The sequence below is a fragment of the Hibiscus syriacus genome, unplaced genomic scaffold (genome assembly GCF_006381635.1).
Source record: "Hibiscus syriacus cultivar Baekdansim isolate YM2019G1 unplaced genomic scaffold, ASM638163v2 tig00110847_pilon, whole genome shotgun sequence".
Lineage (NCBI taxonomy): Eukaryota > Viridiplantae > Streptophyta > Magnoliopsida > Malvales > Malvaceae > Hibiscus > Hibiscus syriacus.
The window spans coordinates 784,218-808,136 of record NW_024062888.1 but is presented as its reverse complement, the minus strand read 5'-3'; the positions used below and the strand labels follow the sequence as shown (position 1 = coordinate 808,136).

The window sequence follows — 23,919 nt, the reverse complement described above, 5'->3', positions numbered from 1 at the left end:
CATTTCAGAGTCCAAGTTGGGATGATCTTGGTTGACCCCTCCAGCACAACATGTGTGAGGACCGTTGTATATTGTTAGTTCTCATATGTTGTTTTTCCTCTTCATTTTCGATATGCGAACCATCCAATTGCATCCGTTTTCGTGTCGGGCACAGTAGCATACATATTTTTCGGTCGTCGATCAGTTAACTCTGGACTGAACATAATTACGGATATTGTAATTTTTGATAGCCATAATCGCTTCTTCTTTGCTTGAAAACTCCATGCCTAAAGATACTCACCATTATTTATTGAAGTAATATCCATAGTCACCGAGATGAGGCATATCCGCAAATTCTGGCCCGTACATTGCACCATAATCAGCTTCATACATATGTGCAGGAGGGTCAGTTTGTGTCACATTTCCTGGAACTTCATCTACATCATCATCATCGGAGTTGAATTGCGGTGATTCTGGTGAATGAATAGTCTGGTCTCAGCACCATCCGCACCAGGCTCACGAAGCGCTCTTCTGGTGGAGATGATGGTTCCTCCATGCGCTCCACGTTTAGGTCGAAGAACCTACCACTTGCATGTCTTCCCCTTGAACTAGAAGGCATATCGATATTGAGATCGAAAAAGCTCGTAGTCGAATGCCTCCCCCTGGAGCTTAAAGTCATCGTGTCAAATGGAAACTGCACAGATTGTTGCGTCGATGACATCTCCATATTAAGGTCAAAGAAATTTGCAGATGAATGCCTTCCCCTTGAACTGGATGGTGTTGCCATACGGATGTTCGTGGACCCACCTCGGTACATATCGTAAGGAGTTTGCGGATGAATGTCTCCCCATTATGGAATTAAAATCATTACACATTACTGTAGTCGGGCTGTCAACTTGTTCAGCTAGCCCATAGTGAGAGCTTAATGATTGACCCCGAACAGTACGCACTTGAACAAAATGTGCATACATCTCAATAGCGACGTCTGAATATTACTTTGAGCTTCAAACCATTTGAACATCATCATTGTTCGAAAGTTCGAACGCTGTAGAAGTTAATGACAACAATGATGTTGGAAATCTGTACTGCAATGACGACATTCTTCTACTACTTCCAACATGAATCTTCCTCGAAATCTTCATTATCAGCTCCTCAAGAGTTATGTTTCTCTTGAATGATATTTTAACATGCTCATTTGATACAAAAACAACGCCGGTTTCATCTTCTCAAATTTCACCATCATAATAAACAATAGCTGAAAGTCGCGCCATTCTTTGAGTTTAAAAGTGCGACAATATTATATCTGCAAAAAAAATAACTGAAACAAACCTGATAAATAAATTATATATGAACGAAAATATAACACAATAAATTTTTACACATCAACGTAAATAATTTAAATATATAATTTTATATTATTACCTGCACTGCAAAACTATTTCGACGTATGCTCCGCTTTTCAATTTTACAAACATAAAAATTAATTGAAAATAATTAGTATAATATTTTTTCAAATAATGATAATAAACAATAAGTATAATTAAAAAATTATAACAAAATTACCTTATAACGAAAAATGCACGAACTTCTAAATCAAATATGAGAAGATTGCCAGAATTATTACTCGTTGACGGAATTGTTGTATTAATTTATAAGTTGAGAGGAGATGTGAGAAATTTAACCGGCGGATGAGTGTATTTATAACCATATAAGGCGCGGTACCTGTACCGCGCTATATGTAATTATTCAGATAAAAGATATAACGCGGACCAGAGACCGCGTTAAATATAATTCACCCCTACGTGGCGTATAGCGCGCCCCCTGATCCGCGCTATACCCCTACGTGGCATATAGCGCGGATTAGGGCGCGCTATATACACGTGTAACCCATGTTAGCGTATAGCGCGGTACAAGGGGCACACTATACCCCAAGTGACGCCAAATCAGCATATAACACGGTTCATGGGGGTGCTTTACTGTTACGGGTGTTAGATCAGGAAATATAATCTGACCGGTGTTAGATCAGTAAATATACCGATCACCGGTGATTTTTCGGGAAATACACCCTTATTTTTAAATATTAATAATAAGTTATTTGATTGACAATAGTTTAATAATCAATAGTTAAATAGACAATAGTTAAGTGATTAAAAAAGTATAATTTACCCTTTAGTTATATTAACTTTTTGGTGTCAACCATCCACGGTAATGAAAGATTTTCTTGTATGCTAAGCATCAATGAACATATTAAACCACTTTAAATTGTCTTTATTGTGGAGGAAGGTATAGGACACGTCCTTTTCTCGGCTTCTAGTTCAATGTATCCCTAATTATAAAACTATTCTTATTCTTCATATAGAAAGGTTTTAAATTTAGCTTATATCAATTAAATTTAAATAAAACATTTGAAATTTAAATTTAATTATAAAATATAAACATTTCGCCGCCGCAGCCCAGGCAATCCGCCAGATCTGCTCGCATCATCTTCTCCGCCTTTCACACCTTCGACATTGTCTCTTTCCTCTTCGCCCTCTCTTCTTTCCTTTCATCCGGTGGATCTGGCTTCCGCTGCCGGAACTCCGAACCGAGATCCATCCGCGTTCTTTGGGACAAAACCGCTAATGCTAATACCGGTGCTGCTGCTGCTGGTGGTGGAGGTGGAGTTGATGATAACGGGACGAAGCGGCATAAAAATATGGGATTTGTTGGGGTCCAAACCGGAATCGGCTCCACAGGCGGAGACGGTCCTTGAGAAAGACGTGGATGCCTTCCGATCGACAAGGCCTTCAACAGTATGTAACATTTTGGTACTTTAGCTGTAATTTAATTTTCACATAAAATTAATTGTCTCAGCTTGAATTTTACAACGATTAAGCTCCGTGTCTGAAATACGTATAATTCTATCTTAATATGAACAATAATGCTTGAATTAACCTTTAAATTTTAAATACAATTTAATTTTTTTTTCAGGTTGGAAGAGGCAACTGGATTAGCTTTTAGATGGATAAAATATACAAATGGTCACTGAACTTTTCAAATGCTTGTATTTAGGTCCCTCAACTTTTAAAATTTGTAATACAGTCACCAAATATTTAGTTCATTTGCACTATGCTATCGACGTAACAGCTGTTTCACTACCATTAGGGTAAATTATATAAATGGTAACTGAACTTTTCAGGCACTTGCATTTAGGTTCTCCAACTTTTAAAACTTACAATATAGTCATCAATTACATTCTAAACCCCAAATTTCAAAATGCTTCAATTACATTCGAAACCTCAAATTCTAAAATACTTCAATTACATGCCCAACCCCAAATTCATAATACATTCTCAAAATATGCCATAACAAACTAAACTTAAAGCAACAACCTTAAACCCTCAAAACATAACCCTAAATATTAAATTTTCCCACCAATTAACCCAACATAATCAACAACATTTAGTTCATTTTGGGTCCATAACAATAAGTGATTATGTTGGGTTTAGGATTTAAAAGTTAGATTTAACCAACTATAAGTGAACAATACTCAATTCGATTCGATTTTTTTTCCGACTTGAATTGATTTAAAAATTGATACAAATTGACTTTGAGTTGTAATTTCATAAACGCAACTTAAAAAATTTCAAGTTAAAATCAAGTTGTAAAATACAACTCGAATATCTCAAAATTTTTAGTAATTAGTGGATTAATTTTTAAGTTTGAGTTAAGTCCCTTGACTTTGTATGATATATGTATATCATATATGGAAAAAATATGAAGAAATATATGTATTGTATATGGTTAAAAAACTATTTAAATTAGAATAAAATAATATTATAGTATTATAAATATTTATAATTAAATTTAAATAGAAACTCGAAAATTTAATTCAAATCGAATTGATTTAAATTTTATAAACTCAAATCGAATTTTTTTGAGTAAACTATTTTATAAACTGAACTGAATTAGAATCAAATAATATTATAATATGATAAATATTTATAATTAAATTTAAACAGAAACTCAAAAATTCAATTCAATTCGACTTGATTTGAATGTTATAAACTCAAATCGAAAAAAATTCGAGTCAACTATTTTATAAACTGAATTGAGTATTTAGGTCCTACATAACCATAAACCCTAAACCCAACATAATCAATTATTGTTCACTTATAGTTGGTTAAATTTTTTTCGAAACGATTATGTTTTGAGGGTTTAAGGTTGCTACTTCAAATTCAATTTGTTATGGCAAATTTTGAGAATGGATTATGAATTTGGGGTTGGCCATGTAATTGAAGTATTTTGGAATTTGAGGTTTAGAATGTAATTGAAGTATTTTGGAATTTGAGGTTTAGAATGTAATTGAAGTATTTTGGAATTGAGGTTTAGAATGTAATTAAAGTATTTTGGATTTTGGGGTTTAGAATATAATTAATGATTGTGTTGCAAGTTTTAAAAGTTGGGGGACCTAAATGTAAGCGCCTGAAAAGTTTAGTGACCATTTATATAATTTACCCTAATGGCAGTGAAACGGCCGTTACGTCGGGGACCATATTGCAAATGAACTAAATGTTTGGTGACTGTATTGCAAGTTTTAAAAGTTGGGGGACCTAAATGCAAGTATCTGAAAAGTCCAGTGACCATTTATATACTTTCCCCTTTTAGATTTGTAATTGGTAAAACAAATGATAAATCAAAGATGGCTGAGTTGAAAAAAGAAGCAGCAGAATATGATGATTTCCTTTTGTTGGATATTGAGGAAGAGTCAGTACACTAAGCTCCCATACAAAACGTTAGTTCCTTTATTCAAATACTTGCGTTGCTGCTTGGCCATAATTCTCAATTGAAAGAAGACCTCTTAATTTAGAATGCATGGTTCAGGTTAGCTTTCTTTGAAGCTGCGTATGCACTCTTTGATTCGGAGTTCTACGTCAAAGCTGATGATGATATTTATTTGAGACCAGGTGATTTGATTTGTTTACTCTTTTATGCTTGTGTTGAACGGTTTTCTATACCTTTCTTGTGCACATAATGTTGATAGTTAACAGTGTTGAACTATTGATTTGCAGATCGGCTATCACTTCTACTAGCAAAAGAACGTTCTCACTCTCAGACTTACCTTGGTTGCATGAAAAAGGGTCCGGTGTTCACCGATCCTAAGCCGAAATGGTTAGTATTAACCTATGGTTTAGAAATTTTTCTAAACTGATTTTTCTGTTCATGTATTAGGTGAGTGTTCTATCTTCGTCGATAGAAATGGTTAGTATTAACCTATGGTTTGGAAATTTACCTAAGCTGTAAATTGATAGAACTACAGTTAAATTTACCTGAGTTGTAAATTGATAGAACTATAGTTTTCTATCTTCGTTAATATTGGGAATTCTCTTTAGGAGGAAAAGGGGATGTAAAGAACTAGTTTAATGACATCTACTGACATTACAAACTTTAAGGAAAAAAATCAGGAAATCATCAACTTTTATTGGTTATAATTGTCATGGTCATTTGTAAGGATCATACAAAACCATAGGTTTCTATCATTTGTGAATAAATGTGTAGCATAGAATATTGTAATTTACCTTAGCGATTTCGAATTTATATTTTAGCACTTGTATACGTAGTTAAAAGGTAGCGAGGTTATGATTTGAAGGGTTTGAAATTCATCATAGATTTCTTATGTGAATTATATTCTACAAGATTTATTGTTATTGCATATGGAACCATAAAGTTGACTTTATATTAATGTTGACATTCATATCTGTGTAGATCGATCATGTTTAAATATATATGCAGGTATGAGCCACTATCTTCTCTACTAGGCAAGGAGTACTTTCTTCATGCCTATGGTCCTATATATGCTCTTTCATCAGATGTTGTTGCAAGTTTGGTTGCTCTAAGAAATGACAGGTACTCTTAATGATTTCATAACTAATCCATAATTATCTATCAAAACGGTTCCTTCTATTCCTATTCTTTCTTGCTCACGTCCTGTCTATTTGGACTGCAGTTTTTCACTTTCTATCAATGTAGATCTTGCTCCCAACGTTTCCTATTTTCAACCTTGTTTTGAACTTGATGTGCTTAGCATAACATACGATTCAAATGTTTGAACTCTTTTGTTTGGGCTCATGGGCTCGTGGCCAGCCATGCCCCCAATTTCAGTCTTTGTTTTGAATTGAGACATTATGTATGCTGATGAAGCCTTTTATACACCAGCCAGGTGGTTGCACGCACCGATGTTTAAATTTGATCAAAGAGATCACTCAACTTTTTAAATGGTTCAATCGATTCAAAGGCATCGATTCAAAGATATATTCAATCGATGAAGGCGGCACATAAATAATGCTATTCCGACCAATAACCATAATAAAAAATACGGCCCTTCAGCATTTGAGAGTTTCGGAGAACAATGTTATATTATCATACAAGTCCAAGTCCAGAGAGCTTCCATTCTCAAAATAAAATTAACAAATTTAAGCATTTAACGGGCAGCAACTAGGAAGCTTTTTGCCAATACCAATCTTTCCCAAACATTTAAATCATCTAAATTTCCATATAGAATCGCTTACATTGCACAAAATGTTATTTTTAACAGGGCAAATGTTTCCACCATTTGTATATTATGCGCCGCTAGCATAAAAACGAGTCTATTCCTTAGCTGCAAGTTGTCAAAGAAGAGTCGATCATAAGATTAGCAGCATATCATCCTTTGAGTTGTACTGTAGTAGTAGTGTTGTTGACCAATCCCAATGATCTTAAAACTGCAGCCAGAGACCTTACCTGTTTCAACGGCTTCAGCCTCGTTTGTTTTCCAGTGCTTAGCAATGTTCTCCGAGAGTGGATCGTCGGGATTTGGAGCACTCTAGAGTGTTTGAATGCTGGAATCAAAAGAAAATAGTGTCATTGTTAGCTTTATTTGTAATGCCCAAGTTCCCACCATTTATAATACCTGTCGGAACCGTCTTTCGGGTGGGTCTGGAAATTAGGCTTCTACTTAAGAAAATGGATTAGGATCGGAGTCGCCACCGACCACTTTAAAACGAATTTAGGTGGTCGGACATCATCTTACCTGATCTGCGTTGTACCAGAAACGTGTCGGGTTCGGGGAGTCGGTTACAGTCAATGAAGGATTAGCACCTTGAACCGCCCTTTCGGTACCAATCAATTTACCGGTTGTCTTAGTTGAGAAAAGTTAAAAAATTAAATTTAAATTTAAATTACCCGATTTAAATTACTTACCTTTAATTTGATTCGAATTCTTTAAAAAAGGTAAAAAAATAAGCATCACACGATAAAATTATATATATGTTCCATATTTTACTTGATATTCAAATTATATATATTGGCGGGACACACAACAACAAAAACATATAAATTAAAACTACTCCAAAAGCCATAATTACTATTACCATTAGCAGACAAATCACTTCAATTGATATAAATGTTGCCACACATGCTTTTTAAGTAAGTTTTCAAGTATATTTGAGCATGGAGCACAAAACCGAGAGGTCCCACACAGGGAACATCAATTAAATAATTAGTTCACAAAAACCGATACTTAAAACAAGATAAGTAGATGCATACCTTGTGAAGCTGAATACTGTTCAACTGCCATATGCTCTACCATAGTACCATTTCTCTGTTTGGAAATCAATGCTCGGTCCAGGAAGCTGCCAACCACGTGATCATAAGCAAAGGCACCAGCAGAGCAATTCTCTGAAGAGTCCAAAACCGTGACTTTAATGGCCATCTTGGAAGCTGCTCGGCATAACATACACCCCAATTGACCTCCTCCTAATACACTAACAATCATTTCGGATAGTCCATGAACTGGATTAGCATCGTCCTTCCTACGAGAGCAGTCAGTCTCGTGAGAGTCACGTGAGGCGCGGCAAGCGAGGATGGGAACGAAGAGCTTCGAAGAGGAAGAAGAGTGTCGGAGGTGACGATGGCGGTGGCGGCGGCAGTGACCTTAAAGAGGAAGCCGAATGAGGGAGGTGTTGCTAGCTGAGAACGAAACTGAGATGGCCTGAAACCAAAAACTGGATCGGTGGAGCTCGAAGACACTGCCATTAAGCTTTGTTGGAGCATTATTTTCTGTCACATTCTCGGGAAAAATTATGAGAGATGCTGCAAGTTTTGGCTCCAAAGGAGAACGACCACTGCTGCTTTCCTCCCCCTCAGTTTTTTGATCATGCATGTATATATAGCCTCCTATCGGAGGCTCTTCCTGAAATTGTTGGAGGTTGTTGTCCCCCGTTTTCCGACTTACCCGGGTTATCACTCGTTTGTCGAGAATCGTGGGGTTCACGATTTTGTTTTGTTGGAGTTGGACCTTTGCTTGTTTCTCGACAGGGGGCAAAAACTGGTTGCCAGCTAGATGACATTTTCAAAGTTAACAAAGTCTGGCTGGTCAAAATGGCAGAATTTGACCTTCTGAAGCTTGTTCCTTAGCAGGTTGGGCACCACAAATAATTATTAATACACCTGTGTGGAAACTTGAAAATTATTCGTGTGATTTGCTTTTATGTTGAAGGAAAAAATATGAATAAAAAATGAGCCTAAAATAAGAGAAAAAATATAAACAAACAAATAAAAAAATACTAATAATAATAATAAAATATGCTATATATTTTTAAACTTACTTTAAAACCTATATACTATATACTTTTTAAAACCGTTTTAAAAAACCATATATTATATGTTTTCAAAATTACTTTAAAAACTATATACTATATATTTTCAAAATTACTTTAAAAACTATATACTATATGTTTTTTAAAATCGTTTTAAAAATTATATATATATATGTATATGTTTTCAAAAGTTATATTTGACATTATTATATACTATGCAAAATGAAAGAGAATTCCGTACGAAAATAAGTGTCTACAATACCCTACTGTTATTTAACAAAAACTTGTGGTACCTCAAAAGTACAATTCGGATCTGGAGAGCTGGACTCCATTTGTCTTTGAGAATATCAAGGCATATTCTTCCAAGCTGCAAGAAAGCTCAATCCTTGAGAGACAAGAAAATACATCTTTGACACCACAAATTAGCTGACCTTATTCTCATATGTAATGAGGTAAAGGGGAGGTAGGGTAGTAGGTTGTCTCCAACGCTAGGTTGATAGTAGCTTCCGTAGAAGACCTCCGTTTTGAATTATCCTCAGTGAGATTCGATCCCACGACCACAAGATTAAGAGCTTTGTGTTCTACCAATTGAGTTTAGGTTGATAAAAGTAGAAAATACATCAGAAAGGGAAATGAAGGGCAGAAAATTTCAAAGAAAAGGGGCAAACAACAACTCCATGCTGAAACGCCAACTACTATCAGTTAACAATTCTATGAATATACTGCACTCATGAACTACCAGTGAAAGAGAATTAAACAATTCAGTCCAACAACCAGAAACATGACAAAGAAGCCCAATCTTGGGAAACCGGACAGTCAAAGTAATAATCGGAGAAAGGCAACAAAATCTCATCTAGGAAAACAAGCTGAAATTAGATCATTTCCACAAAGTGCAATTGGTGCAGCACCGCTGATCACATGCAAAACATCCACACAAAAAAAGGAGAATAAGTTCTTCCTGGTAAAAGTAAAACTTTCAAAACCTAAAATATCAGTCAGGTACCTAAGCTATCAATATAAAATATAGTACATTTTGCTTCAAGATGATTAACAATTCAAAAAACCTAGGCTACATTGTTTTAATCACCAAGAAGATCTCAGAGAGTGATTGGAACTAGATGCAGTAATGGTACACTAAGTATCAATATATCATATAATTCAGGCTTTCTTCAGCACTGATTAACTCACAAACCAAAGGGAACTATATTATGTAATCACCATGAAGACCTCAGAGAGAGAGAGAGAGTAGATGCAGTAATGGTAAAAGCAAGCTGGAGAAAACAATGCAACAAAGTAAAAATCGTTCTAAATAAAAACTAAATCATCCCTATATCATATTAAAACCCTATAAAAAAAATTCTCAGATGAGTTCATGATGAAGTCAAGTACCATAGAGTATCAAAGGAAGAACAATACACATACAACAATGGATACAAAAACAAGGTCATGCTAAATATTAAGATGAACCAATGCAGAAAAGTTGACTACCTTGGGAGCAGCCATGGGATATTCTTCAGGCAAACATAGTTTCAACTTGAAAATCCCTCCTAAACAAGATATCCCAAACAAGGAAACACATCATATGATATACATAATTGCAAAATTAATCACAAGATGAAACAAACAATAAAGAAAGAAATGAAATATTACCAAAAACAACTTTCAAAAACCAGAATAAGCACTAATGCGTTTTGAGATCATTTTAATAACTGAAAATTGCAGTGGTATCACCTCTTAATGATTTAAATCAGCCAATTTAACTATCAACAGAAATGTGACATTTCTAAAACGTATCAAAACTATTCGCAACCATTAGATGAAAAATATCAACTACCATCATACGGGGACTGAGTGGGAGTGTGGGACCAAAGATCATCACATTGAAATATCGCATATTATCCTCTGTTGGCGAAGCACTAATTCCAGGTGCTGGTAGGAAAAAAATATTCTTTTAGTTAACAGGAAAAAGAAACCAAGTAACATTTAAAATACTAAATTAAAACACCAATACTGAATAAAATTTAAGAATCTCTATAAAAGAAAAAACAAATTGTTCACCTAGTTTCCTGTTTAGATCGAAGGTAAAGAAACCAAAATTAAAGCAAGAAAAAGCAACAAAATTCACATTAAAAAAAACACTTTATTCAATGTAAGAAATAGGGATGTAAACGAGCCGAGTCAAGCTCGAGTATTGTTGAGCTAAACTCGACTCGAAAACTCGTGAGCTTAAAATTTTCAAGCTCGATTTCTCGAAATCTTGAACTGAAGCTCGTTAGCAGCTCGAAAAGACTCGAAATGAAAAAAAATCTTAAACTTAACTCAATTGAAGCCTCAAACTCGAATATTAACCTTAAATACATGAAATCTTACTGTATTTTTAAAAAAATCAATACATATATTTTTATATTATTAATAATTTATTTTAAAAAAAATAAAATCTTAATATATTATATTTTCGAGCTGCTCACAATCTTTTCGAGTTGAATATCGAGTAGCTCGTTTTGGCTCATTAAGAGCTCGAGTCGAGTCTATTAGATCCGAATATTTATCAAGCTTTAATCAAATCGATCTCGAATAGCTCACGATCTGTCTCGTCTCATTTACAGCCTTAGTAATAAAGCGGTCTTCAAATAATTAGCTGAAGCTTTTAATTCATCAAAAGCACAAATAAATCAGCTATCAAATCAAAACTCTAGGAACCCAGAAAATAAAATAAAATTAGAATGTTGAAGATTATCGAGAGAAACAAACAAATCGGATGAATCGAGAAGGATCGGAGGGGGATCGAAAGAGGAACCTTAATGATTCTGCGAGGGAGATTACTATTGGCCATTGTCAAGGATCGAGGGGTGAATCAAAGGGGAAGCAGTTTCCGGGAATTTGAGAAATAAAATTAAGGGTAAAATATAGTAATGGTCATTGAACTTTTCTAAATCTTTCATTTATGTCCCTCAACTTTTAAAACTTACAATACAGTCCCCTAATATTTAGTCCGTTTTCAATATGGTCCCCCAACATTTAGTCTGTTTGCAATATGGTCCCCGACTGTTTGACACCGTTACACTGCCGTTAGTACGTTTGCAATATGGTCACTGAACTTTTCAGGCGTTTGCATTTAGGTCCCCCAACTTTTAAAACTTGTAACACAGTCCTAAATTTCATTTTAAACCCTAAATTCCTTTTCGATCTCGAATTTTTTTCGCTTCTCTCTTCTCATTTCTAGCGAAACTTTTCAGTCGGGGATGCATGGGAAATTATAACCTAACTTTGAATTATGTGGATGTGTTGACTTGAATAAGGGTCAATTGAGAGAAAACCCGACTAAGGGACTATCGGGACCATCAACGATTCAAGGTGTAATGTTAGATACAAGTCATCTCAGGTGAAGTATAGATATTCGATGAAATGCTTGAGAGAAAAAATGGGGTTAGAAATGCAGAGTTGACAAATACTACTAAGATGAACTAAGTATCATTGTTGAAAGTCATCAACAAAGCTGGAATTATTTTGTATAAATGACATATAATAATTTCTTCGTTTAATCCTTGTGCTTAAAGATTTTCCAACAGATGATCAAATATAATGAAATCCCAAACAACACATTCACCTCTCGTTTGGTTTTTGTTCTTCAATTTTCCGCCATGTAAAATTGTAAACCCAAATAGTGCTCTGTCTTTCATCTTTTTTATTTACAAAGAAAAAATGGAGGAAGAATTGTTGGAACGCAACACCGATTACGTTTATTTCCTAGCCTCTCACCTCACTTGCAAGAAGGTATTTATTTTCTCTTTTGGACTATCCGGAAGTAAGTTTTTCCTCTTTCGCACTTTCCTATTTTCAGCTCGCATTGTGTGTTTTTGTTGAAATTTTTATGTTTCTGGAACTGCATGTAAATGATATGGATATTCAGTGTTAGTTTTGAACCAAAACCATCTAATTTTCTTTCTTTCTTCTTGATCAAAACTTTTAGTACTTCTTATGAAAGATATTCAGTCCATCAGAATAGAAGTGAAATAGGGTCCTAGGCTAAATTTTTTTGATCTTCTTGTTTGGTTTTTCTTTAAATCAGGGAATTGGTTGTGAGTATCGACATAGTGAAATCGCCAGGCTTAATCTGAGAGACTGCTGGTACTAGTTTACTGGGAATTGTATTGATATGACCTATGGTTTTCGGCGTCCTGTGAGCTCGTATTCTTTTTAATTTCATGTTGATTATGGGACTGATATATCATGAACGGATTAATTTTTTTTCTTCATTTTTTGGAAATTTTACAGTTGAATTGTATTGAATTATAACTTTAGAAGATAACTATGCATGCACACAAATTGAAAGGCATCATGATAGGGTAGTATATTTGGATCAGCTACTTGACCCTATCATGATGCCTTTTGAGTTGTGAATGAGACTGAGAGGTGAATGCGCTATTTGGGATTTCATTATATTTTATCATCTGTTGGAAAATCTTTAAGCACAAGGATTAAATGAAGAAATTATTATATGCCATTTATACAAAATAATTCCAACTTTGTTGGTGACTTTTAACAATGATACTTAGTTCATTTTAGTAGTATTTGTCAACTTTGCATTTCTAACACCATTTTTTCTCACAAGCATTTCATCGAACATCTATGCTTCACCTGAGATGACTTGTATCTAACATTACACCTTGAATTGTTGATGGTCCCGATAGTCCCTTGGTCGGGTATTCTCTCAATGAACCCTTATTCAAGTCAATACATCCACATAATTCAAAGTTAGATTAGAATTTCCCATACATCCCCGACTGAAAAGTTACGCTAGAAATGAGAAGAGAAAAGCGAAAAAGGAAATTTGAGATTGAAAAGGAATTTGAGGTTTAGAATGAAATTTAGGATTGTGTTGCAAGTTTTAAAAGTTGGGGGATCTAAATGCAAGCGTCTGAAAAGTCTAGTGACCATATTGCAAACGTACTAACGGCAGTGTAACGGCGTCAAACGGTCGGGGACCATATTGCAAACAGACTAAATGTTGGGGGATCATAATGCAAATGGACTAAATGTTGGGAGACTGTATTGTAAGTTTTAAAAGTTGGGAGACCTAAATGAAAGCTTAAAAAAATTCAGTGACTATTAGTATACTTTACCCCAAAATTAATAAAGCCTGAGAATAAATGTAAAAGATAAAGGACTCTTCAAGTATTAACATTGATTTTGGAGTTTTTTCTGTTATATATATATATTACTCCAAAATGCACTTTGACCTTGTTGCACTGTATCATTAAAACTACTAAGGTCAAATTCCTCAAAAGACCCTTGTACTTTGTTTTTTGTGTGGATTTAACTCTTTTATTATAATTTTAATCAAATTTATTCTCTTAACTTTTTTTCAAATAATCCCTTTACTTTTCAAAATATGCAATTTCAGTTATAATTTGTCATAATTTGATTTTTATACTTTATAAAACTAAGAAGTCAATCCAAATAAGTAATATTGTTAAATCTGATTGTTAAAATTAAATTATTAACAAGAAAATTATTATTTTAATTTTTTCATAAAAAAATCAGTAATTTAAAGTCATATATTCATAAATACTATTTTAATATAGGGATTAGATTGATCCAATTAGTAACAGAGGGGTTAATTTGAATCGGAGCTTATAATAGGGCGACTAAAATGATCCATTTAATAATTAGGGACTAATTTGAATATGTCTATCTAGTAGAGGTATCTAACCTGAGCTTTCACTTAGAATGGTTCACGTTGAAATTAGAATTAGGAATGATAACTTGACTTTTGACCTAATTTAACTTCATACGATTGTTATTTTAATTCACATTTAGATTAAATTAAGTTTTGTGAAGAATTAAGTTAAGTCAGGTCGAGTTCAGATTTAGAGGAAAAAAACTCTCACCTCAAGATAATAGTATAATTTTTATTTATATATTTAGGGATAATATTTTAATATCTATCTTTTAATATTTCTTCAGTTAAGTCTTTCTTTTGCAGAATAAAAATATTTTTTCTATATTTATGTTAAGTCGGGTACATATTTTATCTCAAAGTTCAAATGAATTTTAGGTCGAATAAAATCTTTCTAAAACAAAATGATTCAAGTCTTAAATGAAAAAAAATATATTCTCAAATAAGATCGAATTAATAAAAAACATGACCTATAACTATCCCTACTTGGAATCAAGGTGTGGACTGGCCCATGTGTTTTGAAGTTACCATTAGTTATTCTCAATTAGAGTCACCGGCTGGGACCTCGGAGTCTAAATAGGACCAGTCCATGAATGTACTGTATTGATGTTTAGTATATGAATATCTCGTAGTGAATACAATAATACACATTGTACTATCAATATATGATACACATGTTTAATCTATATTATTTAAATAATAACTATAACATAAATGTATTAAGCATTCATATAAAAAGTTAACTTTCATTTTGTATGAATCATGTTGCCTCAATAATGAAGAGACGACTGTTATCTCGAGAGGTCTTAGGTTTGAGCAAAAGTAATAGTAAGGATATTTAAGCTTTAGTTAGCCTAGATTAATAAAAAAATACTTTTATTTTGTGAATATACTGAAATCTAAAATTAATTATCCTCCACCATCAAAACCAAAATTTCGTAATTTAAAAAACTTATTCATTGGAATAAAAAAATTAAGGTTAGCATGAAAAATTCAGTCTTGGATAATCCCGTTTTAGACAATTAGTTGTTTTATTTGAAGAAATCCCGTCCCCCTCAACTAACAAAACCCTAAAAAGTAGAAACTATGAGTAGCAACAATATCCTAAAATAACTGAACCCCTCCCCATAAATTAACTATTCATTGTCAAGCATTGATAACCCAAGAAAATGGCAAAATCCTCCGAATTCGTCCTCCTTTTCTTCTTGGTCTGTATTTCGTCCTCCCTCAGCTTCGCCTATGGCAAAAACGCTACCGACCCGAGCAAGTTCATTGTTGTAGGCCGTGTTTACTGCGACACTTGCCGTGTTGAATTTGAGACCAAACTCAGCCAACCCATAAGTGGTACATATAACCAACATGTTTTTTCACATTACATACACGTAAAGATAATCGGCATGTAAAATTCTGTGTTCGTCAGTACGTATACATGAAAATAGTTCACGTACAAAAGTTGTGTCGACAAATGTGAATTTTGGTACACTATGACTTGGCAGGTGCAACTGTGATGCTGGACTGCAAGAACCGAACCGATGGATCGTATACGTACCGCAGCCTGCTAATGTTAACCGATAATAACGGATACTACAAAATTGAAGTGGAAGGTGATTACGAGGAATCTGACTGCGACGTCTCTCTGGTGAAGAGTCCTCGGGCGGATTGCAACGAACCGACCGAAGTGTGGAGGAAAGCCAGGGTGGTCCTCACCACGGACGACGGTGTTAGCAGCGAAATTCGCTTTGCCAACAATCTTGGGTTCAAGATGAAGGAAGCTCTCCCTGAGTGCAAACAAGTTCTTACAGAGATGGGCTATTATGAACTTAGGGATGAAGTTGGAGACGATAAAGACATCCCTTGAACTTAGGGCTATTAAAAACTTTAATACCATGTATTTTCGCTACCACTTCTACTAAAAGTTGCACTTTTGCACATCTAATAACACAACCGTTTTACGTTAGAATGTTTTCCCAAAAGTTCAGATATATTTTTTAGAAATTGTTAATTTCTAGAAGTTGTTTTCTATGAAGCACCCTAACACTAAATTTCGTTACACCTAAATGAAAATATTTTATTTATTTCATTAATTATTATAGAAAAGTATTCAAAATTATATTTAGATCTATTAAATCTGTGTGTTCAATCTTTAAATGATATTTTTTAATTATTTTATTGAAAGATTATATAAGTTATGAACAACCCTATGATAAAACGAATGTTCAATTTAAAAATTTCCCGCAAATGTGAAATTATATATTAAATCATTTATATGTATTTTCAACAAATATGAGCTTCACTAGCGATGCCAGTTCACTGTGTATATTATAAACATAATTCAAATGATAAAAGTATATGTTAATCATGTTTTATAATTATTTCATTTTTAAAGTTTTATATCAATTATGATTTGGTTTTAATAATATAAGATGAATTTAGGGTTTACAGATTTTCTCATCTAACACGAAACTTAATATTAACCCCACCAAAATGAAGACAAGTCCCCCTAACTTTGAAAATATTTCCTTGATTTTCCATTTTAATACTTAGAATTATAAAATCTATATAACTAAAATATAGGTATAACATATATGTATCTCATAAATAATATATCTAAATTAATCTATGAATGTAACTGTCGGAACCGTCTTTCGGTTGGGCCCGAAATTGGGCTTCGACTTAGGAAAATTGGGTTAGAGTCGCCACCGATCATTGATTTAAAATTAAATGGGTTGACCAGGTACCTTATTTCTTACCCGATCTGCATCTTATCAGTGATATGTCGGATTCGGGAGTCGGTTACACTCGGTACTACGTAATTTCCAGTTGTCTTTAATTAAGAAAGTTGTAATTTTAAATTGAAAGGTAAAATAACGATCCAAGATTTACCACTAATTGACTTAAACACTCCTAAAAAAATAATGACATAAAAAAGACGAAAATGAGTAAGGTAAAAAGAATAAAATAAAGGAAATAAGAATGAAGATAAAATAGAAAATAAAAAAACCAAATAAGCAAAATAACAAGAAATAAAATAAGTAAATAAATGAAACAAGGAAGCTAAAGGTAACATATACATAAAGACAATGCAATATAAAGAATAAATAATAAAAAGACCAAAATAAAAAATGGATAAATAAAGGAAATAAATATGCATAAAAATGAAATGTAAAAACAGAAAAGAAAAGATAAATAAATAAATAAATAACTAAAAAAAATGAAAGTAATAATAGCTAAAGAATAAAAAACAAATAAATATGTATTATAATCAAATAAAATAATAAGTAAAAATATATATAATAAAAATGTACATGAGAAAAATATAATACAATAAAATACATGAAAAAATATAGCTAAATACATATAATGAGAAAATAATAATAAAAATATAATATAAATGGATAAAAGACCAAAAATAGAGAAATATAGTAAATAAATAGAAAAAATATAATTAAATAATAATAATGATAGATATAGTATAATATATATATATATATATATATATATATATTTATAGTAATAATAAAATGAAAATATGTATATATATATACAAAATAAGATAAAATAATATAATAATAATTATTATAATAAAAATAAATAGAAATAAACAAATTAAAAAAGGTAAAAATAAGTGTAACGGGTTAAATTGGAATGAAAACCAAAGTTGAGGGTCAAATTCGGGAGAAAATCAGTGTTAAAACTGTGGACTAGGGGGTAAAACGACAATTGTAAAAACGAGAGGGACCAAAAAAGAGGTTAACCCATTAAATCTTGAAAACGCGCGGGTAAGGGGGTCCATCGGGTTGACGCACAGATCCAACTCGGGTTAATGGGCCGAGTATATAAACCATTTTGTTTTCTTAATTTTTCATTTCTCTCATTTGAAAACCAAATGCCCCCTCCCCAATTTCATTTTCTCTCTCGGTGTTCTTAAAAAATGAAGAACACCAGCCCTGATTTTCAAAAAATGGCCATCAACTGCCCCCACGCCGCTGTCGTTGATCGGCGACGACCATCGATCATCGGTGGCAAAAAATGTTTTTTTTTTCATTTTTCAAAAGCTTTTATTCTCCTCTCTACGAAAACCAACATATTTTCTTGAAAAAATAGGCCTCGGGGGGTAGATCTAGCTTCGAAGTTTTGAAAAAATCCACCCCCAAAGTCACCGGCAGAAGGTTTTTTTTAGGTTGTAGTCGAACCAAATCTCAAGTAAAAGAAAGGAAAGCAACATGCATGGCGACGAACGAACGAACAAGGTAAAGAAAAACTACCTTTTATTTATTTCAAAAAATGATACAAAATGATTCGAACTCTTGCTAGTATTTTTGTGTCTATTTGTGCGTAATCTATCTGGTAAAAATTGTGTGTGCAAATGTGTTGGTTACAAGCTTATTTATAGTTTAAAAAAGCTATTTTTAGTCCCGGATTCTCGGCGTTTTACTTGGACTTAAACGCTTGCTATTTGTTGTTATTGGGTGTTCCACGTTGTTGCGTCCGTGGGTTGTTGCTGGGGGCGAGGAATTCGGCGAAAGACTTGGGTTGTTGGAGATGAGACGTGTGTCTGTAGGAGGGCGCACAGGATGAGGAGTCCTCAGGTATGTGGTGCCGTACGAGTGATGAGGGTTAGGGTTTCAGAAACCCTAACTTGCTTGGGTTCTTGGATACTGGGTTGGGCCTTGCTGGGCCACGTGTAACGATCCCAATCCTGTAAAAATAGAACATGAATTAGTACGTGTGCACCATGTAATGTGTGTTATTTAATTATAGTATGTAACATAACATGTATTTATAATATAATACATATACATTGTATACTATAAATAATATCACATTAACATATACATGTCATGCACAAAAGAAAAAATGTATGTAATGCAACGTAAAATAATGCTAATCCATGGGACAAAATTTGGTGTCTTAAGCTGCCCCTCTTTGCTCATTATCGTGTAACGGAAAGAGAGCAAAGATAAAAGACACAAATTTCGTCCGTGAAGATAAGTCTGTCCATTTAGATTAAACCACGAAATAACTCCCTCGTCATGAGGTTGAGTCGAGCTGGAAGCTTCTGAGCACGATATCCTTCACCGTGAAGTTGAAATCGAACTCAAAGCTCTTGGCGAGTGGCCTCTGAATCATCTTCTGGCTCAAGATACTTCGTCGTGAAGGTGAAACTTGATCTGAAGACTTTGGTATTGCTGTGTTATAGACGACTCCTTCGTCGTGAAGTTGGGTCAATCTGTTTGTGAAGCTGGAATCGTATATGGCCCCTCTGTCGTGAAGTTGAGCATGAGAATTGGATATCCTTCGTCGTGAAGTTGAAATCCAATATAAGTTGTGTTGTTTCAAGGCTAATATCCTTTGATGTGAAGTTGAAATTGACTCTAAAATTGGAAAGTTACTAACAAACACTCATTCTTTGAGTTGGATATCCTTCGTCGTGAAGTTGAAATCCAATCTAGAGATGGATGCTACTAGTGTGCACGATTCCCTTTGTCGTGAAGTTGAAACCGCGGGTGGCCCATTCGTCGTGAAGTTGAGCCTGGATTTGGATATCATTCGTCATGAAGTTGAAATCCAAGTAAGTTGTATTGTTCCGAGTCCAATATCCTCTGTCGTGAAGTTAAAATTAGCTTTTGAACTGGGAAATTATTTGTTGACAGTCAGTCTCCCCTTCGCTGTGAAGTTGAGCTTGTGTTGTCTTGAGTCCAATATCCTTCATTGTGAAGTTGAAATTGGCTTTGAAATTGGGAAGCCCATTCGTCGTGAAGTTGAGCCCCGAATGGCATGATATCCTCCGTCATGGAGTTGAAATCGTGGATGTGTGGGTACGATATCCTCCGTCATGGAGTTGAAATCACGAATGACCCCTTTGTCGTGAAGTTGAGCCTTGACTTGAATATCCTTCGTCGTGAAATTGAAATCCAAGTATTGTATGTTGCGGGTGGATACGATTCCCTTTGCCGTGAAGTTGAAACCGTGGATGACCCCTTTATTGTGAAGTTTGGGTTCGAGCTAGATATCATTCGTCATGAAGTTGAAATCTACTCTCGAGCAAATTGTGTCGTTTTGAGTCCAATATCCTTCGCTGCGAAGTTGAATTTGGCTCGAGATAAAACCTGCAAAGATATGCATATATGCGATGTTATGGATGCAATGCTCTTAGGTATGCCTAAAATGCATATGCAACATATGTTATTCTGGGCTCTGGAGAGAAATCTCGATCTCCGGTGGCCTGTCGTTGTTGACTCTTGATTTTGAAATCTTGAAGTTCTGATCTCTGATCTTGAATTCTTCGAATGTTTAAATCTGATTTGTATATTCTATTTGCTTATTGATTTGAGAAATGCTTCCCAACCATCTCAAGTATGTGCATGTGCCTTGATCGGCTTCCGGGTGCCTGCACTTTTCAATGAATCTTTGTACAATAATATACGATTATCTTTTTCATAAGTAGATAAATCATTGAGTTTAAGTTCAATTCAAGATGCTCAAAAGGAATTGATTTAGAGAAAAGATTGTCTTTATTCATAAGGGAGAAAAAGAACAAATAATACATGACAAACATTTTGGAAAATGAATACATGATAAAGTATGCGATCTCGATAATGTGGGCACTTCTGAGCTGAAAAGTCGTTAGGTGATTTTGAACACAACTTTTGCCAAGGTATCTTTGAAAATGCGACAATGTTATGGAGAGTGCAACCTTTCTCCGACTTGTTGAGTTTGTAGAAGATTCAGATGCCGGGATATTTCCACTGTCAATATCCAAATCGCCCTTTTCGAGTTTTCAACTTGGACCCATCATTGGTTGCAAGATGCCCTTTGCGGGTTTTCATCTTGAACCCACCTTATTTTTCTTTTTCTTTTTGTTCTTTTTCTCTTTTTTCCTTTTTTTTTTAATTTAGGGCGCCCTTTCGGGTTTTCACCCTAAACGTTTTTTCTTTTTTTCTTTTTTTTTCTTTTTCCCCCTTTTTTCGACTTAAGATGCCCTTTCGGGTTTTCATCCTAAGCGAAATACTTTTTGACTGCATCCGAGTTAATGGGATGTGGCAGTTCAGGTCCGTCCATTTCAGCCAGGACAAGGGCTCCTCTGGAGAAGGCCTTTTTCATGACATAAGGTCATTCCCAATTTGGTGTCCATTTTCCTCGGAAATCTTTATGGACTGACCAAATTCTTTTTAGCACTAGATTTCCTTCGTAGAATATTCTCGGGCACACCTTTTTGTAATGTGCTCAGATTATTCGTTTCTGATAGATTTGAGCATGATGAATGGCTTTCAGTCTCTTTTCATCTATCAGATTAAGCTGATCATATCTGGATTGTACCCATTATGCATAATCCAGTTTGACTTATGTCAAGACCCAGAGTGACGGAATCTCTACTTCAATGGGTAGCACTGCTTCCATTCCATAAGCTAGTGAAAATGGAGTTTCCCCAGTCGAGGTTCGTACCGAGGTTCGATAAGCGAACAAAGCAAATGGCAACTTCTCATGCCAGTCTTTGTAAGTTTCAGTCGTTTTCTCCACTATCTTCTTAATGTTTTTGTTTGCTACTTCTACTGCTCCGTTCATCTTTGGTCTATAAGCAGTGGAATTGTGATGTTTTATGTTGAACTGTTCACAAGCAGCATTCATCATTTTTTTGTTCAAGTTTGTAGCATTATCGGTAATGATCCTTTCAGGTAGACCATACCGACATATAATCTCTTTCTTCAAAAACTTGTAAATAATGGATTGAGTGACACTGGAATATGACGCAACCTCTACCCATTTCGTGAAGTAATCAATTGCCATGAGAATGAAATGGTGACCATTCGAAGCCTTTGGATAGATTTGCTCGATAACGTCTAGGCCCCACACAGAGAAAGGACAGGGTGACATCATTACATGAAGTGGATGAGGTGGAACATTGATTTTATCTCCGTAAATCTGACATTTATGACATCTTCTAACATAGTTGATGCAATCACTTTCCAGTGTGGACCAAAAATATTCGCATCTCATTATTTGTCTTGACATCATATGTCCATTTGCATGTGCTCCACAAACTCTGTCATGTACTTCTTCCACTATCATTTTTGCTTCTTTTGCATCGACACACCTTAACAGGACTTGATTATAGCTTTTCTTGTACAAAACCTCCTCGTTAAGGATGTATCCAGCCACCATCCTTTTAATAGTTCTTTTATCGGTTTCGGTGGCCTCCTCTAGATAACTTTGATGCTTGATATACTACAAAATGTCGTAGTACCAAGGCTTAACGTCTTTTTTACTTCTTCAATTTGGTAGCAATGAGCCGGGTACTCATACGACTGCATGCTAATTAACATCATTTCAGACTCCCCGCCAGTCTTGAATGCGGCTGCCAAGGTAGCTAAAGTGTCAGCCATTTGATTTTCTTCTCTTGGTATATAGTGGAAGGTGACTTCGTCGAACTCTTCGAGCAGATCCAGTACTAGTTTCTGGTACTCTAACAGCTTTACATCCTTAGTTTCCCGTTCTTCTCGGAGTTGATAGATTACTAAGGCTGAGTCTCCGTACACCCGCAAAGTCTTTATATTTTGCCCCAGTGCAGCCTGAATTCCCAAGACACAAGCTTCATATTCTGCCATGTTATTGGTGCAGTCGAAGTTTAGTGCTGGTAAATGGGTAGTGACTCCTTTCTGGAGAGATTAGGATTGCCCCGATGCCATGTCCTAATGCATTTGATGCACTATCGAAATGCATTCTCCAGGAACTGTCCGTTGAAGTACTTGATTCTTCTAAGGAGATAGCCATCAAGTCTTCGACTGGGAAGTCAAAGTTCAAAGGCTCGTAATTCTCATCGGTTCTACTTGCCAAGAACTCCGATATAACACTTCCTTTGATTGCTTTCTGGCTCACGTACTCAATGTCAAATTCAGACAAGAGCATCTGCCATCGAGCTAACCTTCCAGATAGAGCAAGTACACCCATCATGTATTTTAATGGATCTAACTTGTAAATCAACCAAGTAGTGTGGTATAGCATGTATTGTTGGAGTCTTTTTGTAGTCCAGACTAAATAACAACAAACTTTCTCGATAGGAGGATATCTGACCTCGTAGTTGGTGAACTTCTTGATTAAATAATAGATAGCTCTTTCCTTCTTCCCGGATTCATCATGTTGACCCAGGATATACCCATAGAGTTCTCAAATATGGAGAGATACAAGAACATAGGTTTTTATGGGATAGGGGACATCAGGATAAGAGAGTGAGACAAATACTCCTTTTCTTTCTCGAATGCAATCTGGTAGTTTTCATCCCATGCTCCTGGATTGTTCTTTCGGAAAAGATGGAAGATGGGGTCACATTTGTCAGTTAACTAAGATATAAAACGTGCTATGTAGTTCAATCTACCCAAAAAACCTCTGACCTCTTTTTGTATTCGTGGTGTAGGTAGACTTTGAATAGCCTTAAATTTATCAGGATCGACCTCGATGCCTTTTCTGCTGACCACGAAGCCTAATAGTTTCCCAGATATTACCCTGAAGGTGCACTTACTAGGGTTCAATCTCAGTTGGAACTTTCTCAATCTCTAGAAGAGCTTCATCAGATTCTTGACATGTTCATTCTCGGTTTGTGCCTTGACAATCATGTCGTCGACATAAACTTCTATCTCTTTGTGCATC

At 34.8% G+C, this 23,919-nt stretch overlaps 1 protein-coding gene and 2 pseudogenes across 1 annotated transcript; 2 read left to right on the top strand and 1 right to left on the bottom strand.

Moving 5' to 3' along the window:
* The first annotated feature begins 2,187 nt into the window (after positions 1 to 2,187).
* Positions 2,188 to 5,932, top strand: LOC120143361 (annotated as a pseudogene).
* A 423-nt stretch (positions 5,933 to 6,355) lies between these two features.
* On the bottom strand, positions 6,356 to 11,493 carry LOC120143395 (annotated as a pseudogene).
* Positions 11,494 to 15,443: 3,950 nt separating this feature from the next.
* Positions 15,444 to 16,167, top strand: LOC120143439 (anther-specific protein LAT52-like). The gene is made up of 2 exons (XM_039157760.1): positions 15,444 to 15,618; positions 15,771 to 16,167. The coding sequence occupies exons 1-2, from the start codon at positions 15,444 to 15,446 to the stop codon at positions 16,130 to 16,132; spliced, it is 537 nt and encodes a 178-aa protein (XP_039013691.1). The 3' UTR covers positions 16,133 to 16,167.
* The last annotated feature ends 7,752 nt before the right edge of the window (positions 16,168 to 23,919 follow it).